The 23,085-nt window shown below is 37.7% G+C and overlaps 1 protein-coding gene across 2 annotated transcripts in view; it reads right to left on the minus strand.

Moving 5' to 3' along the window:
• Window positions 1-23,085, minus strand: part of FAF2 (Fas associated factor family member 2) — a 96,795-nt gene that overhangs the window by 48,461 nt on the left and 25,249 nt on the right. The window contains exon 3 of one of the 2 annotated variants that reach the window (XM_020998650.2): window positions 957-1,034. In XM_020998650.2, the coding sequence (XP_020854309.1) occupies window positions 957-1,034 (78 nt within the window). Of the gene's footprint in view, window positions 1-899; window positions 1,035-23,085 lie in introns of both variants that reach the window. The other variant, XM_020998649.2, reaches the window with a different exon arrangement.

A 23,085-nucleotide genomic window follows, 5' to 3' on the forward strand; every position in this document is an offset into this window, starting at 1 on the left:
ACCAACTGATAGAACAAAGACCCTGAAGTCTTATGCTTATACTTCTAGCAACAGTAACTTCATCTTGAAGAGACGTGAAAAAAAACCCACAAAAAACTGAAGCAACAGGCCTCAGATAAGGAATTGAATCTTAACAATAATTTACAAAATCATAGATTCAGAGATGGAAGGTACCTTTTGGCCATTTAGATCAACTTCCACATTCTAGAGTTGAAGAATATTTTAAAAGCATTTTCTTACCAATAAACCTCTGAGCTATCTTTTTTCTTGTCCAGCCCTATGATTTCACTAGTATGGGAGCTCTCAGTGTGGAAATTATCTCCACCAAGGAAGATCAGTATCTATCTATAACTTAGAGTCTCAAAGAGTTACCAGAGGCAGGACCTAAACCAAGTTCCTCCTAACTCCAAGACTGGCCCTCTATCCATTATGCCATGTTGCAAGTTTCATAGATAATGAAACTAATGTTCAAAGAAGCAAATCACATATCCAAAAAGTATCAAGAGATGGGATTTAAACCTAGGTCTTCTGATGCCAAGTTCACAGTTCTTTCTATCATACCTCTGAAGATTTGTTAAACAAAAGACAAACATTTTTGCTTTGGCTAAACTACAAGGCACATAAGAATAAGCCAGCAATATATTGCTAAAGGATAAGAAAATATCCCAAAATGACAGACACATCAAAGTTGAAGAAAAATTTCAGCTAGATAGCTACACTGCTTTCCTTTCAATTCACAATGCAAAAAAGAAAAATTGTAGTCAGGAAATCAACAAAAGTCCATTATTATACATTTTGGCTTTTTTTGCCCAAGGTTGTCACACAGCAAAAAATGCTGCTACATGAATGACCTTGTGAAATGGAGGAGAAAGAATATCCCCAGCTGCAAAATAACTTGCCCTTGGTTGTGGTCTTGAAACAACATAGCTGTAGATCCTGTGATCAGCTGTATTAACCTGCAGGGGTCGGGACGGAGGTGGGTTGAAGACACTTGGTACACCTTCTTGCTCATTCAGTCTGTCCTGTACAGCCGCCTGAGGAGAAAAACACACAAAAGCAAGGAGAAAAAGTCTCAATAAATTAGTCAACCATGAAAAATAAAGCCATCATGGTTTCAAGTTTCAAAATAGGAGGCGAATTACAATAGCTAACAATAATTGATCCCTAAGCCTTTCATTTATAAAAACACAACTTGATTCACATTCAAAGGCAAAATATACAACATAAAGGTTAAGCAGATCAATTACAATGCATTGTTTTTGTCCTTGTCTTTTGGCTTTTTTAAAAGTAAAATGAACTGAGATACATGTTTATAAATGATTTACCCTTCAATATTTCAGTGGATCTCTAATACTATCAGTGTTGAGTATTCCCTCTAAAGACATATATTATAACCTATCAACAACTTGTCTCCTATTCAACCTTCCTCATATAACATGATTTCAAGTGCCCCCCTGCTACTCCTGCTGACCTCCTCTGAACATGCTTCAGTTTATTTGTCAATATTCTTCATAAAATGTAGTACCTAAAACTGAACCCAAAATTCCAAATTTATTTTAACCAGAACAGAATACAGGGCAGCATTATTACATTCCTTTTCTGGGATACTACTCTTAACGTAGTTTGAAAAAAAAATTTTTTTTTTCACACAAATAAAGTCAGATCTAAATAACTGGAAAAACATCAGCTGCTCATGAGTAGGCCAAGATAATATAATAAAAATGACAATTCTAGCCTAAGCTAATTTACTTATTCAGTGCCACACCAATCAAACTACCAAAAAATTATTTTATAGAGTTAGAAAAAATAATAACAAGATTGATTTGGAAGAACAAAAGGTCCAGAACATCAAGGGAACTAATGGAAAGAAATGCAGGGGAAGGTGGCCTAGCAATTCCAGATCTTAAATTGTATTATAAAGTAGCAATCATCAAAACTACTTGGTACTGGCTAAGAAATAGAGTGGTGGATCAGTGGAATAGGTTAAATATGCAAGACACAGTGATCAATGACTATAGTAATCTATTTGATAAACCAAAGACCCCAGGTTCTGGGATAAGAACTCACTCTTTGACAAAAACTGCTGGGAAAACTGGAAAAGATTATGGCAGAAACTAGGCATAGACCAAAATCTCACACCATATACCAAAATAAAGTCAAAATGGGTTCATGATTTAGATATAAAGGCTGATACTATAAGCAAACTAGGCTAGAGCAAGGAATAGTTTACCTATCAGATCTATGGAGAATAGAAGAATTCATGACCAAACAGAAGACAGAGTACATTATGAAAAGCAAAACAGATAACTTTGATTACATTAAATTGAAAAGCTTTGCACAAATAAAGCCAATGCAACTAAGATTAGAAGGAAAGTAGAAAAGTGGGAAAGAATTTTTACAACCAGTATCTCTGATAAGGGCCTCATTTCTGAAATATATAGAGAATTAAGTCAAATGTATAAGAATACAAGTCATTCCCCAATTGATAAATGGTCAAAGGATATGAACAGGCAGTTCTCAGATTAAGAAATTAAAGCCATCTATAGCTATATGAAAATGCCCTAAATCACTATTGATTAGAGAAATGCAAATCAAAACAACTCTGAAGTACCACATCACACCTATCAGATTGGCCAACATGACAAAACAGGAAAATGATAAATGCTGGAGAATATGTGGGAAAACTGGAACACTAATGCATTGTTGAGGGAGTTGTGAAATGATCCAACCACTTTGGAGAACAATTTGGAACTATGCCCAAAGGACTATAAAAATGTGCATACCCTTTGACCCAGCAATAGTACTTCTAGGGCTATATCCTGAAGAGATCATACAAATGGGAAAAGGACCCACATGTACAAAAATATTCATAGCAGTTTTTTGTGGTGGCAAAGAATTGGAAATTGAGAGGATGCCCATCAATTGGGGAATGGCTGAGCAAGTTGTGGTATATGAATGTAATGGAATACTATTGTGCTATAAGAAACGATGAGCAAGTGAACTTCAGAAAAACCTGGAAAGACTTCTATGATCTGATGCTGAGTGAAGTGAGCAGAACCAAGAGAACGTTGTACACAATAACAGCCACATTGTGTGATGACTAATATTGATAAATTTAACCATTCCCAGCAATACAATGATCTAAGACATCTCCAAAGGCCTCGTGATGGAAAATGCTATCCACATCCAAAGAAAGAACTATGGAATCTGAATGCAGATCAAAGCACACTAATTGCTATTTTTTTTTCCTCCTCTGTTGAGTTTTGTTTCTTCTTTCTGGTGGTTCCTCCTATTGGTCCTAATTTTTACTTACAACGTTACTAATCTGAAAATGTTTAATAAGAATGTGTGTGTGTGTGTGTGTGTGTATACACACACACACACACACACACACACACACATACACACACACACACACACACACACACACACACACACACACACACACACACACACACATATATAGCCTATATCAGATTGTGCGCTGTCTTGGGAAGGGTGGTGGGGAAGAAGAGGTAGAAAAATTTTAAACTCAAAAGCATATGGAAGTGATTCTTGATAAATCAAAAGAAATTAATTAAAGAATTTTTTTTTAATTTATAGTATTAGGTTTTTTTTGGTAACCACCATATTACACTACAGACTCTTGCTGACTTTTCAACAAAGCAAAATGTCTGAATTTCTTACATGTAAAGTGGTATCAACCACTTATTGTAAAATGATTTTCTCAAAGTACAGAACTTTACACTTATTCCCTACTGATTTAGTCCTACAGGTTTTAAGGCCATTCAGGCTGTTATCTGTTACATCCTGATTCTGTCATACCCTTCCTAGCTCTGCTTCATTCAAAAACTGGTAGCAGCACTACCTTTTGAGTTTTCATTTGAGACAATGACAAAAAATAGTAAAGACAAGGCCAAGCATCCTTTCCCCTTTGAAGCTTTCCAAATAGTATCTGTCTGAAATTGATATAAACCCCACTAACAACATCAAACCCTCCAATCAATATTTATCTTCCTAGCATGACACAACATTTTTTCTAGTATAATTAGATGTTCCCATAGCTTCACATCAACTTAATTGAAAGAGTATGCAACCTGATGAAATGTTATTCACCTCCAGAGAAAAAACTGAGGGAGTCCGAATGCAAACAGTATTTTTTCAAACTTCATTTTTCTTGGGATGTGTTTTTGTTTTGGTCTGTGTTTTCTTTCACAACATGACTAATATAGAAATGTTTTACAAGACTGCACAGGTATAACCTATATTAAATTATCTGTCTTCTCAATGAGGAAGAAGGCAGAAAATTTGGAACTCGAAAATTAAAAAAATTAATGTTAAAAAATTTTTACTTCTTATTAGAAGATGTAAAAAAAAAGGATCATGCAACGCACCCAATGCATCTCTTCATCGTTGTCAAATATACTGGTAAAATCCAGATATACTCAATATGAAAATATTTCCCTAACCCTCTGAAAAAAGGGAAAGAGTTTGATTTGATATAACTTGTTAATAAAAATTCATGTTGATTCAGTGATCACTGTTACGTTTTGACATCTTCACAAGCCATCTAATTAATGCCTTCTAGAACTTTGTTGGGAACTGATGTCAAATCTATTTGATAATTTCTGGAATTAGGAAATCAAGACATTTGCCCACCTCTGGTCTTCTAGTACCTTCCTCATTTTCCAGTCTTCAAAATATTACCAGTTCTTTCAATACAATAGGATGCAATTTGTCTGGACCAGGAGATTTGAACTGATTTAAAGCAGTAAGGTGCTCTCTTCCTATCACCTAACCTAAACTTGGGCTTCAATTCCCCCTTAACTATGTTTGTTTCACCCTTTCCAATCTGAAGATCATTCTCCTTGACAGAGAAAACATAAGCAAAATAAGAGTTGAACAGCTCTTTCACTTTGTCTGTTCACATTACACAGTCTGACCGTAACAGTAGGACTTCACCTTCCTTGTAGCTCTTGTGCAAATAATCTGCACCCTCCCCTTCCCAGTCCTACTGGCCTCAATATTTTTTATGTTAAAAATAAAAAATTCTTCTTAATGAATCTTCTGCTTTAGAGTCTTTGGTCATGAGTTCATGCTTGTTTCTTTAAACTTTTCGAAGTCTACTTTCCTAAAGTCTAAGATACGTTTGTTGAGTCTCACAGTGGTATATTCTCTTTTCAACTACAGTTACTCGTTTGAGCAGTTCAGTTATAGTCCCCTTTCTTGGATCTAAAGTAAAAATTCTAAGATAACATGGTCACTTCATCCCAAGGTTACTTCCATTTCATCAAGTACTTCCTTTGTTGGCTAAAACTGAGTACTGAATTGCAGTTCCCTTTGTCAATTCCTCTGCCTTCTGAGGGATGAAAATGCTTGCATGAACTTATTAGATGCTCTACTTTTAACAGAATGGAACTTCAACAGACATTAAATGAACTCCCTCTATCCCCCTCCCATTCCGCCCATCACTACTACATCAATACCTTTAAGCCAGTTTTGTGATCTATATCAAATTAGCAGTCTATGTGGCTAAGTAGCCTATAGTACAGGCTCCACAACACTATTAACTACATTTCTTTGTCTTGCATACTCCCAACTTATGCACTAGTATGTATATTTGCGTGTGTGTGTACACATCTGTGTATACAAATACATATACATCCATATCTATGCACACATACATATCTATACATTTTTAAAATTCTGCTGCTACTTCTATGAAAACTTTCTTTTTGAACACTGTCACAGTCCAGTCATGAAGGTTCCATATCACTAGGTCCAGAAGATTCATGAAGTTATATTTATCTCCTTGAGTTAAAATTTCAAGTTCATTTTATTACCTATATTCTATGTATACAGATACTTGGGACAATATTTTTTTCTTTCCCTCTTATCAGATATTTTCTATTATAAACTGTTACCTCTTTCACCACTACTCTTGCTTTTAGGTCAAATTACTTGTCCTCCATATAACTTAAACAATCTTTAAAGCTTTATCTGGACTTGATTTTATCTTTCCTCTAAATATTCCCTTTTTTCTATTTCAGATTTCCCTCTGAATTACAGCAGTAAATTTCTGGACAAACACAATTCTCTCAGTACTCATGAGACATTCTACCCCAACCCAAACGTGCATCACTTTAGTATCTTCAAGTTGTGAATCAGAAAACCAAATTGTGTACTTGGATACCTTCTATGCAATTTTTCACTTCCCACAGGTTCCTTTATTTCCAAAGTTCCAAACTTTAATTGGAAGAGCTGAAAATACTGTCTGTATCTCCAAGTCCTTTGATTAAACTCATTAGAGACAGAGTTTAGGTTTCTTCTGGTAGTAGTCTTTCCCCCATGCATCAGGGCATAGAAATCAACAGGTTTTATAAATCTTGATAGGTTCTCTTGTGATACACAGCATATGATGTTTAAGTGTTTTATCAATATTTTTTTTTTCTTTTTGGTGAGGCAATCGGGTTGAAGTGACTTGCCCAGGATCATACAGCGAGTGTCAAGTGTCTGAGGCCACATTTGAACTCAGGTCCTCCTAACTCCAAGGCTGCAGTTCTATCTACTGCACCACCTAGGTGCACCTCAATACCTTTTTTTAAATTCAGTCACTTCCCAATAACTCCCCTTCTTATAATAAAGAGAAACAGTAAACAGCAAACCAACAGATGCAATAGAAAAGATGAAATTACATTCCACATCTTGAAAACATACATTTAAGTCATAGGATTTAGAGCTAAAAAGGATCTTAGAGATCATTTTATCCAACTTTTTCATTTTACAACTGTGGCAACTAACGCCTAAGCAGATTAAGTCATTTGTTCAATGTCTTATGTGCATACGTAGTAGACATAAGAATCAAATTCAGATCTTCTGATTCTAAATATTTTCCCTTTTTACTCTACTGCTACTTGTTGTTTTTGACCCTGAGATTCAATCTTCCACAATTCCAGTTCCCTATGAACAAAGATTTTCCTACAAGGGCTTCGAAGGACCCTTGGTCTTCAGAAAAGACTATCTGACATGTTTATCTACACTCGCACTTTCAGTGCCACCTCAACAGAGCTAATACCAGACCTTCCTGATTACCCTGGACCTGGTGCACAATTAACCCTCTTCCATCTCTAGCCTCTTCATTTGCTCCCTCTTCACAGCTATTTTCCTTTCTACCTTTAGATATTAATTTTCCTTATCTTATCTTCTGAGCACAACTGCACACTATGCATCCCTTTCCACACTTCATATTCTAGACAAACCAGACACCTAGCTACTCCCTAATATCATTCTACGCTTGCCTGCCTCTATGAACTGATCTTCCTAAAGTACAGGTCTGACCACATCACTCCCCTTTCCAATCAACTTCAATGATTTCATATGACCTCTGCTTTTTTCTTGGTATTCTTAATGCTGGACAAAGTACCTTACATATCATAGATGCTCTAACAAATGTTTGCCGAATTAAATCTTAAAACAAACTTCTTGATCCTACTGCTCCTTAAATATCCTCCACTTTGCCTATTTCATTTGACTTTATAAACTTTTTAATGAGTGGCCTACACTTACTGTCTCTGGGTTTCCCACCAATCTCCTTTACATATGGAATCCTTGTTCCTGGCTCCCATAGTCTACTTCTACTAAAATCAAATGGTTTTTATTGAGTCTTCATCCTCCCTGACCAAAGTTCCTTTTTGCAATTCTCCCGTCATTTGGTTTATGACACCAGATAGGCTAACTATCCTCTTAGCTCAATAACTCTCCTCTCACTTCCACCTTATACTTTTCCTTTTTAGGTTTCCTAGAAGTTCTGTCCTCATCCCAATACCTTGCCTTCTCTTCTCTCTACATACTAAGGGTGAGAAAATAAAGAACACGGCCCAGATAAAGCTGTCATCCAGTCCAATAAGTATTTATTAAGCACTTACGTGCAGCATACTATTCTGGGCACTGGGTAGATGACAGCAACTGTAGCAGCAGAATAGTGGGAAAACAATGACATCCTGGCATGATCAGTACTGGCAATAGTGAGATAGTGATATTGGCAGCAACCTCCAGCCTACAGGCTATAGCTCTAATAGCACCTCAGATGATGAGGCAGTGGAAAGGATGGTGGCCTAGTTTGCAGGCCTTAGCCAGGTTGGGGACAGAAGTACAGATAGATCCCAGCTAACAGTGGAAGGCAGCCCAACAAGTGTGTGGGCCAAGCAGGCTGAAGCAACCTAAATGAGCCCCTAGCCTGCTAGGTGGGCCAAAAGTGAAACAAAGTGTCTTAGCCAGCTACCTAGGCACAGAAATAGGCTCATGCAGGCTTTTTTTTTTTTTGCTTTTAGGCAATTGGGGTTAAGTGACTTGCCCAGGGTCACACAGCTAGTAAGTGTCAAGTGTTTGGTCTGAGGCCAGATTTTAACTCAGGTCCTCCTGACTTCAGGGCTGGTGCTCTATCCACTGCACCACCTAGCTGCCCCATAATGCAGGCTCTTTTTGCTGTCTGATAGGCTCATTCAGCTTTGTTACAAGGATGAGGGAGTGGGTTGTTATGCTATAAAACTGACACCTTATGGGCGGGGCGGAGCCAAGATGGCAGAGTGAAAGCAGTGACTTGCTTGAGCTCTCCCCCAAACCCCTCCAAATACTCATAAAAAATGGCTCTAAACAAATTCTGAAGCAGCAGAACCCACAAAAAGACAGAGTGAAACAAATTTCCAGGCCAAAACAATCTGGATGATTGATCAGAAAGGTGTATCACGCCGGGCTGGGAACACAGCGTGGGCACGCAGGCTGCAGCAGACCTGGAGCAGGCCTCAGAGGACTGAACTTCGGGCAGCTGTGGAGGTTTCCAGACTCCTCAATCCACAAATGCCAAAGACAACTTAGAAGGTCAGTGGGAAAAGTCTGTTTCTGTCGGTGGTCAGAGAGGAAGGCAGGGTCTCAGCTCCATTCCCCAAGAGCCTGGCCCTGGGCAGGGCAGCTGCTTCCCCAGCTTCCGGCCCACAGACTGAGGGGGAATCCAGTGGCTGATCAGAGAGGGACTGCAAGGATCTCTTTGCCAGTGCTGAGGCAGGAATCTCTTGCTTTGCCCGTGTTGGATCTGGGTCACAGTTCTGGGGCAGTGCTGGGTGAAGGAGCGCTGGCGTGGTGGAGCTTGTAGTGGCTGTGGAGAGGAACCCCTCCTTACAGTTATGGGACAGAAAGGAATACTTGTGGTCACAGGCCAGGAAAGGAGTAAACACCTCGCCCCTTATCATACCACCTTGGAAGAACTGAAAATTTACAGGTCCCTACAAGTATCTCTGAAAACAGCTACACAAACCCCTGAAGCTTGGGACAGTACACTCTCCACATTGGAAGCAGACTCTTACCTTAACAAGCAGTTTAAAACTCAGGTAATTGGCCGGGATCATGAGCAAGCGGAGCAAAAAGAGTCAGACTATATTATCTTACTTTGGTGAAAAAGAAGATCAAAATATACAACCAGAAGACAACAAAATCAAAGCTCCTACATCCAAAGCCTCCAAGAAAAATATGAATCAGTCCCAGGCCTTGGAAGAGCTCAAAAGGGATTTTGAGAAGCAAGTAAGGGAAGTAGAGGAAAAACTGGGAAGAGAAATGAGAGTGATGCAAGAAAATCATGAAAAACAAGTCAACAGCTTGCTAAAGGAGACCCAAAAAATACTGAAGAAAATAACACCTTAAAAAACAGCCTAACCCAAATGGCAAAAGAGGTCCAAAAAGCCAATGAGGAGAAAAATGCCCTAAAAAGAAAAATTGGCCAAATGGAAAAGGAAGTCCAAAAGATTACTGAAGAAAATACTTCCTTAAAAATTAGAATAGAGCAATTGGAAGACAGTGACTTTATGAGAAATCAAGACACTGTAAAACAAATCCAAAAGAATGAAAAATTAGAAAACAATGTGAAATATCTCATTGGAAAAACAACTGACCTGGAAAATAGATCCAGGAGAGAGAATTTAAAAAATGATTGGACTATCTGAAAGCCATGATCAAAAAAGAGCCTAGACATCATCTTTCAAGAAATTATCAAGGAAAACTGCCCTGATATATTAGAACCAGAGGGCAAAATAGAAATTGAAAGAATCCACAGATCTCCCAAATGAAAGAGATCCCCAAAGGAAAACTCCTAGGAATATTGTAGCCAAATTCCAGAGTTCCCAGGTCAAGGAGAAAATATTACAAGCTGCCAGAAGGAAACAATTCAAGTACTGTGGAAACACAATCAGGATAACACAAGATTTAGCAGCTTCTACATTAAAGGACCACAGGGCATGGAATATAATATTCCAGAGGGCAAAGGAGATAGGATTACAACCAAGAATCACCTACCCAGCAAAACTGAGTATAATCCTTCAGGGGAAAAAATGGTCATTCAGTGAAATAGAGGACTTTCAAGCATTCCTGATGAAAAGACCAGAGCTAAACAGAAAATTTGACTTTCAAATACAGGACTCCAGTGGAACATGAAGAGGTAAACAGGAAAGAGAAATCATAAGAGACTTATTAAGATTGAACTGTTTACATTCCTGCATGGAAAGATATCTGTAACTCATGAGAACTTTGTCAGTATTAGGGTAGTGGGAGGGGAAAAAATTATATGTACGTATGTATGTATAGATAGATAGATACAGGGCACAGGGTGAGTTGAAGATGAAGGGGATATCTGGAGAATAAAATTAAGGGAGAGAGAGGATGATACTCGGAGAAGAAGAAAGGGAGAGGTAGAATGGGGTAAATTATCTCAAAAAAAAAAAACAGAAAAGAAAAGTCTCTCACAGTGGAGGGGAAACAGGGGAAGGTGAGAGGGAATGAGGGAATCTTATTCTCATAGGATTTGGCTTAAGGAGAGAATAACATACACATTCAATTGGGTATGGAAATCTGTCTTACCCTACAGGAAAATAGGGAGAGAAGGGGCCAAGGGAGCAGGGGGGTGATAGAGAGGAGGGCAGATTGGGAAAGAGGGTAATCAGAAGCAAATACTTCTGAGGAGGGACAGGGTCAAAAGAAAGAATAGAATAAATGGGAGGGCAGGATAGGATTAAGGGAAATAGAGTTAGTTTTTCACAACATGTCTACTAAGGAAGAGTTTTGCATAACTGCACATGTACAACCTATATTGAGTTGCTTGCCTTTTCAATGAGGGTGGGTGGGGAGGGAGGAAGGGAGAAAATTTGGAACTCAAAGTTTTAAAAACACATGTTTTAAAAAAAATGTTTTCACATGCAACTGGGAAATAAGAAATACAGGAAATGGGGTACAGAAGTCTATTCTGCTCTACAGGAAAGTAGAAGGGGAAGGGGATAAGAGAAGGGAGGGGGGAGAGATAGAAGAGAAGGCAGACCAGGGGAAGGGGTATTCAGAATGCATGCTGTCTTGGGGTGGGGGGAGGGGTGAGAAATTTGGAACTCAAAAACTTGTGGAAGTGAATATTGAAAACTAAAAATAAATAAATTTATATTAAAAAAAAACTGACACCTTATGTTACCAACAGTGAGATGTTAAGTGTTGTGGGTCAGAATATGGCAGAAACGAGGTGAGTTAACTCCCCACAATAGCAAATGAGGCTGTTGATTTTTCTTTTTGTTTTTTCAATTAAAAACTTTCCATTTAACAAGCATTTATTTTCTCTTTCTATCTCCCCTCCTACTGAAAAACAAAACAAAATCCTTATAACAAACAGGCATATTCAAGCAAAATTAATTCTTATGTTGGCCATGTCGAAAAATTTTTGTCTCATTCTACATATTTAGTCCTTTACCTTTCTGTCAGGAAGTGAGAAGCACAGTCCATCATTAGTCCTCTGATATCATAGTTTGTAATTTTAAGCAATGAAGTTGTGGCACAGATCTGGGGCAGTCTAAATTAACTCTGCTGGATAGCTCTGAAATCCAGCTTCAGGCCTTTTGAGCAAGAGTAATTTTAAAGCAGTTTCAGGTCTTTGGTGGGGACCTGAGACCCCAGAAGCTCTTTTTAACCTTCTTGAGAGACAGTTAATTTGTTTTTATCTTTACGTATTGCTTTAATTCTCTGGGATATTGGAATATGTTTTCAGTAAAAGGCTGTTTGTTTGAACTTTCAGGGCTCTGAGTGATCCACTGCATCACATATAGAAGTACAAGTGGGGCCGTGTATATACAAAGACAAAAAGTTGAGAAGTTTACAAAGCACTGTAGGTAAAAAACATATAAACATAAATATATACATGATAATTTGCGGAAGAGAGACACAGAACAACTCAGAAGATCGGGAAAGGCTTTCTGTAAGGAGAGAGCCTGGGCATTGAGTCTTGAACCGAGTTAGGGATTCTAGAGATGGAAAGAAGTAGGATGTATTTTACATGTATAGCACAGAGCCTGAGCAAAGACAGAAAAAGAAGATGTAATTTCATGTACAAGGAGCAGCAATTAGGCAAATATGATTGGAAAATAAGATGATGTGATATGAAATAGAGACAAACGAACTTGAGTAATATTGTGAAGGACTGGAAATGTCACACTGAGGAGTCTGTACTTGTTCCCTGATGCAGCTGTGGGCCCCTGAAGATTCTTGAACAGGTGAGGGGCAGGATAGTCCTGAGGCTTGAGAAAATTACTGCGACAGCCAAGAGAAAAGAGGGACTAAAGAAGGAAGAGACTAAAAAGCAAAGCATCCAATTAAGAAGTCATCATCATAGGTTAGCTGAATGGTGATGAGGGCCTTGTGTTGGCCTCACAAACTGAGAAAAAGGACCAGACAGTCACAAGAGATGTGGTAGGAGCAGATTAAACAAGACTTGAAGAATGAAGACAAGGGGAATGAGAACGAATGAAGAGGAGAGAAAAATGACACCCCGGTGGCAAATCTGTATGACATGACTTGGGTATCTAAACCTATATATCCTGGATAGAAGCTTGAGGGGGAGATGAGTTTAATTCTGGACATGTTGCATGTGAAATGCTGATGGAGCATCCAGCTGTAGATCCATCAGGAAACTGGTGATAAAAAAGTGGAACTTGAGACAGAGGTCAGAGCTAGAAACTGATAGATCTGGGAGAGGTCTCCATGGAAGTGATAATTAAACATCTGGGAGCTGATGATATTACTAAGAGAAAGAGTGTATACACATATAGGGGAAGAGAACCTGGATAATAACTGGCAAAAAAAATTGAAAAAGATTTGTTAATCATGTAAGAAGAGAACCAAGAGGATGCATAGTCACAAAGACCCAGGGAGGAAGAGAATATCCAGGAGGAAAGGGGAATTAAGTGTAAAAACTTTCAGAGAGGTCAAGAAAGATAATGACTGCAAAAAATCTATTTGATATAGCAATCGAGATCATCGGTAATTTTGGAAAAGAGTTTCAGTTGAGTGGTGAGAAGTGACTAGGAGAAGAAAGAGGCAACAAGTATAGCTTTTTTTCCCCCCTAGGAGTTTGGCTCTGAAAGGGAAGAGAGAACTTGAGATAATGGTAGGCTGAAGTGTAGGGTTGGGGTGGGGTGGAGCAACTGGGGATAAGTGACTTGCCCAAGATCACACAGCCAGTTAAGTGTCTGAGGTCAAATTTGAACTCAGGTCCTCCTGATTCCAGGGATGGTGCTTTATCTACTGCACCACCTAGCTGCCCCTTGAAGGTTTTTCTTTTTTTTTTTTTTCCAGGCAATTGGGGTGAATTGACTTGCCCAAGGTCACACAGCTAGTCAGTGTCAAGTGTTTGGTCTGAGGCTGGATTTGAACTCAGGTCCTCCTGATTTCAAGTCAGGTGCTGTATCCACTGTGCCACCTAGCTGCCCCGAAGGTTTTGGAGACCTAAGCATATTTGTTAATAGCTAGGCAAAAGACAATAAGTGGGGAGAAAGTGAAGAGTAAGAGAGAGAAGAGACATGATTGAAGAGGCAAGCTGATAGAGGAGATGAGAGGGTAGGGTATCAAAGGCACAAGGAAAGATGTTGATAATACAGGAAAAAACATTGGAAGACCTCAGAATTCTGATCGATAGAATGGCCAATCATGACTTTATAAGATTAAAGATGAAACATTCTTCTTGCTTATCAGCATAGTAGTGTATTAAAGGTACAGGTTAAGACATATATTTTCAGACATGGCCAACACACTGATCTGTTTTGTTTTACTACACGTATTTGTTACAGAAGAGGGTTCTACTGGGCAGAGGAGATAAGTGCAAAAAGACAATGATGTCGAGGGAAAAAAAATTAAGGAAACATTTTTTAGAAAAACAAGTAGATATGATCAAAGAAGAGATAGAGGGCATTACAAGATATAAAATAAATTAATTTTGATTACATCAAATTGAAAAGTTTTTGCACAAACAAAAACAATGCAGCCAAGATTAGAAGGAAAGCAGGAAACTGGGAAAATTTTTTACAGCAAGTTTCTCTGATAAAGACCTCATTTCTCAAATATGAATTAAATCTGTAAGAATATGCATCATTCCCCAACAAATATGAATATGAACAGGCAGTTTTCAGAAGAAAAGCTATCTACACCCATATAAACAAACGTTCTAAATCACTACTGATTAGAGAAATGCAAATTAAAATAACTCTGAAGCACTACCTCACTAACCTATCAAATTGGCTAATACGACAGAAAAGGAAAATGACAAATGCTGGAGGGAAAAAAGAGAGGCAATGACACACTACTGGTAGAGTTGTGAACTGATCCAACCATTCTGGAGGGCAATTTGGGACTATGCCCAAATGGCTATAAAACTGTGCATAGCCTTCAACACAGCAATATCACTACTAGGTTTGTACCCCAAAGAAATCAAAGGAAAAGGACTCACATGTACATAAATATTTATAGCAGCTCTTTTTTTGGCAGCAAAGAATTAGAAATCAAGAGGATGCCCATCAATTAGGGAATGGCCAAACAAGCTATGGTATATGACTGTGATGGAATACTATTGTGCTATAAGAAATGATAAGCAGGATGGTTTCTGAAAAACCTAGGAAGACTTAAGTGAACTGTTGCACAGTGAAATGAGCAGAGCCACAAGAACTCTGCATACATTAACAGTAATATTGAATGATGATCAACTGTGAATAACTTAGCTACTCTCAGCAACACAATGATCCAAGACAATTCTGAAGGACTTATGATGAGAAATGCCATCCACCTCCAGAAAAAGAACTGGAGTCTTAATGCAGAATGAAACATACTTTTTCCCCCCTTCTTTAGTATTTTTTGGGGGGGTCTGTGTTTTCTTTTATAACATAGAAAACATGGAAATGTTGGACATGACTGCACATGTACTATCTATATCAAACTGCATGCCTTCTTAAGTAGAGAATTTGGAACTCAATTTTAAAAAACAAAAGTTAAAAAAAATTTGTTTACATGTAATTGAGAAAAAAAATTAAATGTAAATAAAGAAACAAGTAGAAGGGCTGACCTTGGTGAGGATAAGGGTAGCTCTCTGTCAGAGACTAAAACAAAGAAAGAGAGACTAGGGGTTGATGTCAAGCTGTTTTAAAATGAAAAGAAGGCGGCACTAACAACAGATGATGGCTTCTATTTTCTCTGCAAAGTAGGAGGTGATGGATTGATGAAAAAGGTTTGGTAGGGGGCAAAATAGAAATTGAAAGAATTCACCAATCACCTCCTGAAAGAGATCCCTAACAGAAAACTCCTAGGAATATTGTAGCCAAATTCCAGAGTTCCCAGGTCAAGAAGAAAATATTGCAAGCAACCAGAAAGAAACAATCCAAGTATTGTGGAAACACAATCAGGATAACACAAGATTTAGCAGCTTCTACATTAAGGGACCAGAGGGCTTGGAATATAATATTCTGGAGGGCAAAGGAGGCAGGATTACAACCAAGAATCACCTACCCAGCAAAACTGAGTATTCTCCTTCAGGGGGAAAAAATGGATATTCAGTAAAATAGCGGACTTTCAAGCATTCTTGATGAAGAGATCAGAGCTGAACAGAATATATGACTTTCAAGTACAAGACTCAGGAGAAGCATGAAAAGGCAAACAGGAAAGAGAAATCATAAGGGACTTATTTTAGTTGAACTGTTTATATTCTTACCTGGAAAAGATAATATTTGTAACTCATGATTTCTTTCTCAGTATTAGGGTATTTGGAGGGAGAAAGAGAGAGAGAGAGAGAGAGAGAGAGAGAGAGAGAGACAGAGACAGAGACAGAGAGAGAGAGAGACAGAGAGAGTGTGTGTGTGTGTGTGTGTGTGTGTGTGTAGACAGAGAGTATAGGGTGAGCTGAAAATGAAGGGATGATATCTAAAAAATAAAGTTAAGAGGTGAGAGAGGATTATACTGGGAGCAGAAAGGGAGAGGTAGAATGGGGCAAATTATCTCACATAAAACAGACAAGGAAAAGCTTTCACAGTGCAGGGGAAGTGGGGGAAAGTGACAGGGAATAAGTGAATCTTACTCTCACTGGATGTGGCTTAAGGAGGGAATAACACACACACTCAATTGGTTATGGAAATCTATATTACCTTACAGGAAAATGGGAGGGAAGGAGATAAGAAAAAGGGGAATGGGAGGGCAGATTGGGAGAGAGAGTCATCAGAAACAAACACCTCTGAGGAGGGACAGGGTCAAAGAAGAGAATAAACAGGGGGTGGGATAGAATGAAGGGGAATATAGTTATTTTTTCATAACATGGCTATTATGGAAGTGTTTTGCATGACTACACATGTATAACTTGTATCGAGTTGCTTGCTTTCTCAATGAGGGTGGGTGGGGAAGGAGAAAGGGAGAGAATTTGGAACAAAAGTTTTAAAACAAATGTTAAAAATTGTTTTTTACATGCAGCTGGGAAATAAGATATACAGGAAATGGGGGTATAGAAATCTATCCTACCCTACAGAAAAATAGAACAAGGGGATAAGAGATGGGGAGGGGGAGATAGAAGGGAGGGCAGATCAGGGGAAGGGGTATTCAGAACGCATGTTGCTTTGGGGTGGGGGGAGGACAGAAATGAGGAGAAAATTTGGAACTAAAAATCTGGTGGAAGTGAATGCTGAAAACTAAAATTAATAAAATTAATAAAAAAAAGTATACATAGTCAAGCAAAACATTCCATCTTTGGCTGTGTCCAAAAAGTATTCTCATTTTTCACCCTGAGTCGACCTCCATCAGTTAGCTTTCAAAGCTTATTTTTATATTTATGTTGTAGGTTAAATTGTTCTTCAGGCTCTGCTCAATTCACTTGCTTCATTTCAAGTCTTCTCATGTCTCTTTGAAATTATCTACTTCATAATATCTTGTGTCATTGTAGTATTCCATTATATTAATATCCCACATTTTGTTCAATCATTCCTCAATTGATAGGCATCCCTTTAGTTTCCAGTTTTTTGCTACCACCAGAAGGGCTGTTATAAATATATTTGTTACACATGAGACTTTTAACTTTTTCTCTTATCTCTTTCAGGTATAGTGGTATAGCTGAGTCAAAGGATATACAGATTTTAGTAACTTTGTTGGCATAGTTTCAAATTGCTTTCAAAAATGGTTATACTCATTCATATGACCAGTAGTGTATAACTGTGCCTCCTTTCCCAGAGCAGCCCATTCAGTATTTATAATTGTATTTTTTTGGTCAACTCTGCCAAGCCAGTGTGCATGAGGTACAATCCCAGATTTGATTTAATTTAATTTCTCTATCAATCATTTGGACCATAAGACTATGCATAGCCTGAGTTTTTCCCATGTGTACTTCCTATTCCTATCCTTATGCCATTTATCAATTGGGGAATGACTTCTTATAAATTTGAATCAGTTTCTTACATATCTTGGGAACTTGCTGTTTTTCTCCCATTTGTTTCCCTTTATTAGATTTATCTTTGCAAAAACTTTCTTTATCTTCTATGATTCTCTCTGTCCCTTGTTTGGTCATTAAATTTTCTTCTATCCATAGATCTGAGAGGTAATGGAGCCCCACTTTAGCATCAAGTTAAAAGTCAAGAAATAGGCTTGACAAATGTGCAAACAGCAGGAAAAGATCTTGACTACAGAAAATTATTAAGGTGACAAGGAAGATCAAAACAAACTCAGAAGAGGACAACAAAGTCAAAGACACTATATCAAAAGCCTCAAAGAAAAATATGAATTGGTCTTAGCCCACGGAAGAGCTCACAAAGGGTTTTAAAAATCAAGTAAGAAAGTAGAAGAAAAATCAGGAAGAGAAATCAGTGATTCAAGAAAATCATGAAAAAGGAGTCAACAGCTTAGTAAAGGAGGCACATAAAAATACTAAGAAAATAACACCTCATGAAGGAGAAAAATATATAAGTAATTAGAACATGAATGGGATGAATCTACGCATAAAATGGAAACTGATAGATTAAAAATTTGAATTCAAAAACACGTTACTTTTAGGAAATGTTATAAAAATGAGAGATATACACCAACACAAAATAAAGGTCAAGAGTAGAATTTATTGTATAAAAAAGCAGGGGCAGTAATCATGATCTCAAAGTTAAAGCTAAACTAGATTTAATCAAAAGAGAATAGGGAAACTACACTATGTGCCAGCAATATTATTCAATATTGTTTTAGCCCATTTAAAATAACTACAGTATAAAATACCTGAGTATACCTTTCAAAACAGACAAAGGAATTACATGAATATAAACATAAAATACTTTTTAAACAAACAAAGTTAGATCTAAATAACTGAAGTTATATTTATTGTTCATTGGTAGGTAAATCCAATATAATAAAAAAAAAAATGACAAATTTACCTAATAAAACCATTTATGTAATGCTATCCCCATTAAATTACTAAAAAATTATCTTACTGAATTAGGAAAAATAGTAACAAAGTTCATTTAGAAGAAAAAAAGGTCAGGAACTTTCAAAGAAACCAGGGGAAAAAAGATGTAGAGGAAGAAGATTCAGTAGTATCAGACCTTAAACCATGTTATGAGGTGAGAGCATTGCTGAAGTGTAAAATGGATAATTTTGATTATTTTAAATTAAAGTTTTCTTGTATGAATAAAACCTATGCAGCCAAGAATAGAAGGAATGCAAAAAACTGGAGGGGAGGGGCAGAATTTTCACAATCTCTCAGAAACAATGGGATTGGAATGGAATGTTGCTGTGGTGTAGGAAATGTAGGAAATGAGCTGGTTGACTTAGAAAAACATGGAAAGACTTGGACTTATGAAAGAAGAGGTTAACCACCTTCAGAGAAACAGACGACAAGTAGAAATAAGCATGGTTTTTTTTCTTTTCTTGTACTTAAGTTTAAAATAAATTTTAAAACTGAAAAACAGAAAGAAAATTACACCCTAAAAAACAGAACAGGCCAAATGGTAAAAGACGCTCAAAAATCCAATGAAGTAATGAATGCCTTGAAAAACAGGATTGTCCAAATAGAAAAATAGGTACTAAAATTTACTGAAGAAAACAATTCCTTAAAAAGTAGAATTGGCCAAATGGAAAAGAGGTACAAAAGCTCAATGAAGAAAATAATTCCTTAAAAATTAGAATTGGGCAAGTGGAAGCTAATGACTCCATGAGACATTAAGAAACAATAATGAAAAAATAGAAGAATGTACAATATCTCATTGGAAAAACAAGTGATCTGGAAAACAGATGCAGGAGAGATCATTTAAGAATTATTAGACTACCTGAAAGCCATGACCAAAAAAGAGCCTAGGGCAGCTAGGTGGTACAGTGGATAGAACTCTGGCCCTGAAGTCAGCAGGAACTGAGTTCAAATCCAGCCTCAGACCAAATACTTGACACTTACCAGTTGTGTGACCCCGGGCAAGTCACTTAACCCCAATTGCCTTAAAAAAACAAAAACAAAAACAAACAAAAAAAAGAAATAAAAAAAATCCACTGATCGCCAATTCAGAAATTAAGGCTAGGGGGCGGAGCCAAGATGGCAAAGTAAAAGCAGTGACTTGCTTGAGCTCTTCCCCACACCCCTCCTAATACCTGTAAAAAATGGCTCTAAACAAATTCTACAGCAGCAGAACCCACAAAAAGACAGAGTGAAACACATTTCCAGCCCAAGACAACCTGGATGGTTGATGGGAAAGGTGTATCGAGCTAGGCGGGGAGAGGAACGTAGTTTGGTGTAAGCGCACAAGCCACAGCAAACCTGGAGCAGGCCTGAGAGGACTGAATCATGGACAGCTGTGGCAGTTTCCAGACTTCTCAATCCATGAAAGCTAAAGACAACTTAGAAGGTCAGTGGGAAAAGTCTGTTTCTGCGGTGCTCAGAGAGAAGTGCTGCCAGCCCCATTCCCCAAGCATGGCCCCAGGGGGTGGCTACCTCCAGAGCTTCCGGCCCACAGACTGAGTGGGAATTGAGTGGCTGATCAGAGGGGGATTGCAGGGATCTCTCTGCTAGTGCAGGATTCTCTTGCTTTGCCCATGCTTAGATCTGGGTCACAGTTCTGGGGTGGCAGTCCTGGGGCAAGGAGGAGTGCTGATGTGGTGGAGCTTGCAGTGGCTGTGGAGAGCAAATCCTCCCCACAGTTCCAAGACAGAAAAGAGTGCCTGTGGTCACTCATAGACCAGAGCACAGGACAGGAAAGGAGTAAATACCTCACCCTTGATCACAGCACCTTGGAAGAACTGAAAATTTTCAGGTCCCTACAAGTATCTCTGAAAACAGCTGCACAAAACCCCTGAAGCTTGGGACAGTACATTCTCCACACTGGAAGCAGACTCCTACCTTAACAAAGAGTTTATAACTCAAGTAATTGGCTGGGATCATGAGCAAGCAGAGCAAAAAGAATCAGACCATAGAATCTTTCTTTGGTAACAAAGAAGATCAAAACATACAACCAGAAGAAGACAACACAGTCAAAGCTCCTACATCCAAAGCCTCCAAGAAAAATATGAATTGGTCCCAGGCCATGGAAGAGCTCAAAAGGGATTTTGAGAAGCTAGTAAGAGAAGTAGAGGAAAAACTGTGAGTAATGCAAAAAAATCATGAAAAATAAGTCAACAGCTTGCTAAAGGAGACCCCAAAAAAAAAATGAAGAAAAAACCCACTGATCAACCACCTGAAAAAGATTCTCAGAGGAAAACCTACAGGAATATCATAGCCAAATTCTGAAACCCTCAAGTTAAGGAGAAAATATTATGAGCAACAAGAAAAAAACAATTCAAATATGGCACAGCCACAATTAGAATCACACGAGATCTAGAAAAAGACCACAGATCTTCGAATGCTATGTATTAAAGAGCAAAAGAACAAGGGTTGTGGCCAAAAATATCATATCCAGCGAAGTATAATCCTGAACAAAATAATAATAAAAAAAGACATTCAATGAATTGACACTTTTAGGATTTTATTGCAATAATAAAGACCAGAACTAAACAGAAAATTTGACATAGAAGATCTAAGAGAAATATAAGGTAAACATCAAAGACTAATTACAAAGGACTCAATAAACACAAATTATTTACTTTTTATACATGGAAATGTAAGCCATATGTCTAAGATTGTCATTCGGTAACTGGGTAGTTCAAAAGAAAGAGTGGGGTAGAGCTGAGTATGATGTGATTCTACAAAGCAAAATGATGTCGGAAAAGGCAAAAAGTAATTATCTCATACAAATGAGATACAAGAGGAAGAACTGATACAAAGGAATTAGATGGGGAGGAAAGTAGGTAGTTCTGAAACTCTACTCATTGGGAATAGGTTAAAGAGGGAAGTATACACATATATCTAGAAGGAAATAAAAGTCTTGTAAATTTAGAAAGAAATAAGAGGGCAAAAGGATGGCAGGGAGGATAAGGAAGGGATAGGAATAGGATAAGAGGGGAACATAAAAAAGTTAAGAAAGATTAATGGGAATGAGATAAAGAGGGAACAATATATTTAGAAAGGCATAAACAGCTTCTAAATTCAGAAAGAAAAAAGGGGAGAAGGGGAGAGGGCGGAGGGAAAGGTTAGGTTTGGAACTATGCTCAAAGGGCTATAAAACTATACATACCCTGTACCCCAGAAATACCACTACTAGGTATATATCGTAAAGAGATCAAAGAAAAAGGAAAAAGACCTATACGTACAATAATATTCACAGCAGCTCTTTTTGTGATGGCAAAAAATGGGAAATTGGGGGTATGTCCATTAATTGGTGAATGGCTGAACAAACTGTTGCATATGATTGTGATGGAATACTACTCTACTATAAGAAATGATGAGCAGGATGCTCTCAGAAAAACCTACGAAGACTTATACAAACTGATGCAGAATGAAATGAGCAGAACCAGAACACTATATACAGTAACAGTAATACTGTAAGGTAATCAACTGTGAAAGACTTATTCTCAGCAATACAATGATCCAAGACAATTCTGAAGGATTTATGATGAAAAATGCTATCCATCTGCAGAGAAAGAACTGATGGAGTATGAATGCAGATCAAAGTATATTTTTTCTTTACTTTCTTTTTCTTGGTTTTTTGGTCTGTTTTCTTTCACAACATGGCTAACACAGAAATGTGTTTTGCATGACTGCATATGTATAACCTATATCAAATCGCTTGCCTTCTCAATGCAAGGGGAGGTAGGTGAAAAGAGGGGAGGAGAGAAGGGGAGAATTTCGAACTCAAAAAATTTTTTTAAATGAATGTTAAAAGTTATTTTTACAAGTAACTAGGGGAAAGTAAAATATTAAATTAAAAGACAAAAAAGAAGTACATTTGGACTTAAACTTGTTATAATAAACATGTATCTCAATAAACAAGTCTGGCAAATACTACAGATACCACTTTTGCCAACACCTCAGTCTAGAAACTATGGAATATCTTGGATTTGGCTTTAATCTCTTTATCCAATCACTCTCTACTTCTTCATATGACACTGCTTTCATGTCAACTGCCTCCTCTTCTCAAAAATGATCAATGGCTCCCCAATGCCTCCAGTAAAAAGTCCAAACTGTCCTGCCATTCAAATACTTTCACAATCTGGATCCACTATCCTTTTTTTTCTGCAGCTTGGGTCTATTTAGAACTACCACTGAGCTTTTATTCATAATATCTTCCCCTACTCAAAACTCTTTTCACCCTTCTTTCTAATTATATCAAAATGTGAAGGATACATATATTTTGATGTGGAAATTCCCTCAAC

Source organism: Phascolarctos cinereus, unplaced genomic scaffold, assembly GCF_003287225.1.
Source record: "Phascolarctos cinereus isolate Bilbo 61053 unplaced genomic scaffold, phaCin_HiC Scaffold_2;HRSCAF=192, whole genome shotgun sequence".
NCBI classification, from domain to species: domain Eukaryota; kingdom Metazoa; phylum Chordata; class Mammalia; order Diprotodontia; family Phascolarctidae; genus Phascolarctos; species Phascolarctos cinereus.